Consider the following 3,280-nt stretch of genomic DNA (forward strand, 5'->3'; position numbering starts at 1 on the left):
TTTCCCTTCTTTTTATTCTTACTAATTACTGTACAGGCAATAACGGAATAATAGAAATCTCCTCAAAGAACAGAATATTCAGATACGAGGAGTTGGAAGTTGCAACAGATGGATTCTCCAAAGCAAATTTGCTTGGAGAAGGTGGATTTGGTTATGTCCACAAAGGAGTTCTTCCAAACGGCAAGGAGGCTGCCATCAAACAGCTCAAGGATGGAAGTAGGCAGGGAGAGCGTGAATTCCAAGCTGAAGTAGACATAATCACTAGGATTCATCACAGGAATCTCGTTTCTTTGCTTGGATATTGCATCGCCGGCCACCATAGACTTCTCGTCTACAAATTTGTTCCAAACAATACATTAGAGTTCCATCTACATGGTATTTTTTTAAAGTTGTAAAATAATACAATTGTATGTTAATATCTTTTACCTGCAAATAATGTGTACAAATTAAGGAAATTTATCATGTGTATTTTTTTAATAATATAATTATTATAAAATATTACAAAACAATTATATTAAAAATATATTAAAATTGTAGATTGGCCTACAAGAATGAGGATTGCTCTAGGAGCTGCTAAGGGATTAGCATATCTTCATGAGGAATGTATGTCCTTTCATATGAAATTTAAGAGATTTTACTTCTTCGATATAAATGACTCACATATTCAACATTATTAATGGATATTTAATTAATTTTTTAAACTAAATATGAGAATATTATTCATATTCAAATTCAAATACAATGTTTGTTATATTTAAATTTTTTTCATTGGTTGAAGAACAAAATTGTTATGTAAATATAAAAAATTAATAATTAATTTAGTGTTTATGTATTTGTATATGAGCATATGCAATGTTTAATTCATTTTAATTGTATCTTATGACAACCATGTTTATGTTAGACATACATCAAAATTAACAATAAAAAATAGTTATTAGAAGTATAAAATAAGAATAAGTATTGTTTGCATTGGTTCTTAAGATTTACAGTCAAAATCAATTCATCTCTAACTTTATTTTTTAATTTGAAATCGTCCTCAACATTTTATTTGGTATTAAAATCGTTCTTTTGATCATTTTATACTTATCTCATTAATCTTACTTTTTCACCTTTCTAATTCCAAATCCTATCATCTTCATCTCCACCGTCATACTCTCTCCCACAGTGGTTTTCGTCGTAGCTGAAGGAAGCCACCGCCGAGTTGCTCCCCTCTCTACAGTGCTCCCGCAGTGGTTTCCATTGCGGCTGAAAGAGGCTGTTGCCGAGCTGTTCTCCTCTCTACCTCGCTGCTGCAACCACCTTCTTCATGATTTGCCCATGACTCTACCTTTGTTGCGTCCTTCTTGTAGCGTCGGGGCTGACCCTCGAAGCTACTGGAAGCCGTTGGCATCATTGCTGGAGCTTGTTGCCGGGTCTAATAAGAGCAAGGCCGTTGGGTGTAGCAGTAGCAGACTAGCAGTGTCTCTCAAAAAGACAGCCTTTTCCGGCAATAGCAGTGGCGAAACACGGACCTTGTTGCTTCTGCTTCTTTCTATATCTTGCTCGTTTGTTTATCCCTAAAGACGCTAAATGATGAATTTTTTCATTCTTTTTGTTTTTAAAAATATCTAAATCTTTTGTTATTGTTGTTAAATTTAAAAAATTTGATGTTATTAAATATCTGAAGTGTTGGTGGCGGTGGTAGTGACTATAAAAAGGTAGAAAGGTGATTGTAGGACAAACGCTGGTGTAGTGGGGGTATTTTTTGTCTTTTAAAAAATTATTGTCTTCAAAAAGATAATTTTAATACTAAATAAATTGTTGAGAATTATTTCGAACCAAAAAAAAATTAGGAATATTTTGATTTTGATCCTAAATCGTAGGAATCAAAACAATATTTATTCTTATAAAATATATATTAAAATATAAATACATATCAATAATAAATTAAACAACACATATTTATACACAATTATATAACAATTAATTTCAGTATACTTATAACATTTTATCTAATAAATAGCAAAAATCCTTTTCATTATAAACTTCTACGATATATGCAGTTTCGGTGGATCGGAGAGAATCCACCCTCATGCTCTATATATGCATTCGAATGTGATTTCTTCTACTACGTTGCCTATCAAGTATCAACATATAATGGTTTGTATTTTCAGGTTATCCCAAGATCATCCATCGTGATATCAAAGCTGCTAACATTCTCCTCGATTTTAATTTCCAAGCGAAGGTGAGCGATAAATGATCAATTTATCCATTTGATGAACTTGATGAACAACCCCTTTCATTGTGTCAGCAGGTTGCTGATTTTGGGCTTGCAAAGTTTTGCCCAGATATGAATACGCACGTGTCCACTCGAGTGATGGGAACTCTAGGGTACATTATTACAACACATCCTTCTTTTTCTCTCTTCACTATTCTTCATCAATTCAAACATAACAATAAAATGCTCATGCATGAATTGTTAGGTCAGGTATGTGGCCCCTGAATATGCTTCCAGTGGAAACCTCACTGAAAAAGCCGACGTTTTCTCCTTTGGAGTCATGCTTCTTGAGTTAATTACTGGCCGCCGACCAATAATTAATTCACATCATACTTTCATGGAGGTTAGTTTGGTACAAAAGCTAATGCACTATATATTATATCCGTACAGATATAACTATTCATATATTTTTTCTTATTAGTTTAATCTTCTCACAGAAGTGATTTCATGAATGCTCGCAGGCAATGCCTTTGCTAACAAAGGTTTTGAAAGAGAATAATTTTGAAGTTGTAGCTGACCAAAAGCTCCAAAATCAGTATGAACCAACCGAAATGGTTTCCATGCTGGCTTCTGCAGCTGCTTCTATACGATATGAAGCAAAGCTTCGACCAAAGATGAGCCAGGTAATAACAAAATACTCATAATTTTGACTTTTATTAACAAAGATTTAACTTGTAAGTTCACATCAAATTAAATGAGAAATTAAATTTGCACGAAAGTGGACATCTCTTTTGTACTATCAAGGATAAAGATTAGCAAGTGTATGCAGTTGAGCACTGTTATGGTAGTTAGTGCCTTAGTGGTTGATCTGCTAAATAGGGAAAGTTTGTTATGGCTGTTAGACTTGTTGCTAGCTGAGGCATCTGTTTGCATTCTTGTATAAATACTTCATATCTTTATAGAAATCTTGTTAGAAATAATATAACAGTGACTTTTTTTTGTTTGTTTGTTTAAATTTTTAAACAAAAAAGTATTAGACAAATAAAAGAAAAAAGTCTATACAAAAATAATTTTAAGTCCAAA

General features: G+C 32.8%; 2 protein-coding genes across 2 annotated transcripts in view; both read left to right on the forward strand.

Moving 5' to 3' along the window:
• LOC107637227 (proline-rich receptor-like protein kinase PERK3) overlaps positions 1–3,280 on the forward strand; it is a 6,930-nt gene that overhangs the window by 2,422 nt on the left and 1,228 nt on the right. Inside the window, exons 2-6 of the mRNA XM_021121964.1 lie at positions 37–375; positions 2,154–2,224; positions 2,294–2,370; positions 2,468–2,600; positions 2,719–2,880. Coding sequence (XP_020977623.1) covers positions 37–375; positions 2,154–2,224; positions 2,294–2,370; positions 2,468–2,600; positions 2,719–2,880 — 782 coding nt within the window. The remainder of the gene's footprint in view (positions 1–36; positions 376–2,153; positions 2,225–2,293; positions 2,371–2,467; positions 2,601–2,718; positions 2,881–3,280) is intronic.
• On the forward strand, positions 541–1,841 carry LOC110271321. Its single transcript, XM_021121965.1, has 2 exons — positions 541–603; positions 1,166–1,841. The coding sequence occupies exons 1-2, from the start codon at positions 552–554 to the stop codon at positions 1,558–1,560; spliced, it is 447 nt and encodes a 148-aa protein (XP_020977624.1). The 5' UTR covers positions 541–551; the 3' UTR covers positions 1,561–1,841.

The sequence above is a fragment of the Arachis ipaensis genome, chromosome B04 (assembly GCF_000816755.2).
Source record: "Arachis ipaensis cultivar K30076 chromosome B04, Araip1.1, whole genome shotgun sequence".
NCBI lineage: Eukaryota > Viridiplantae > Streptophyta > Magnoliopsida > Fabales > Fabaceae > Arachis > Arachis ipaensis.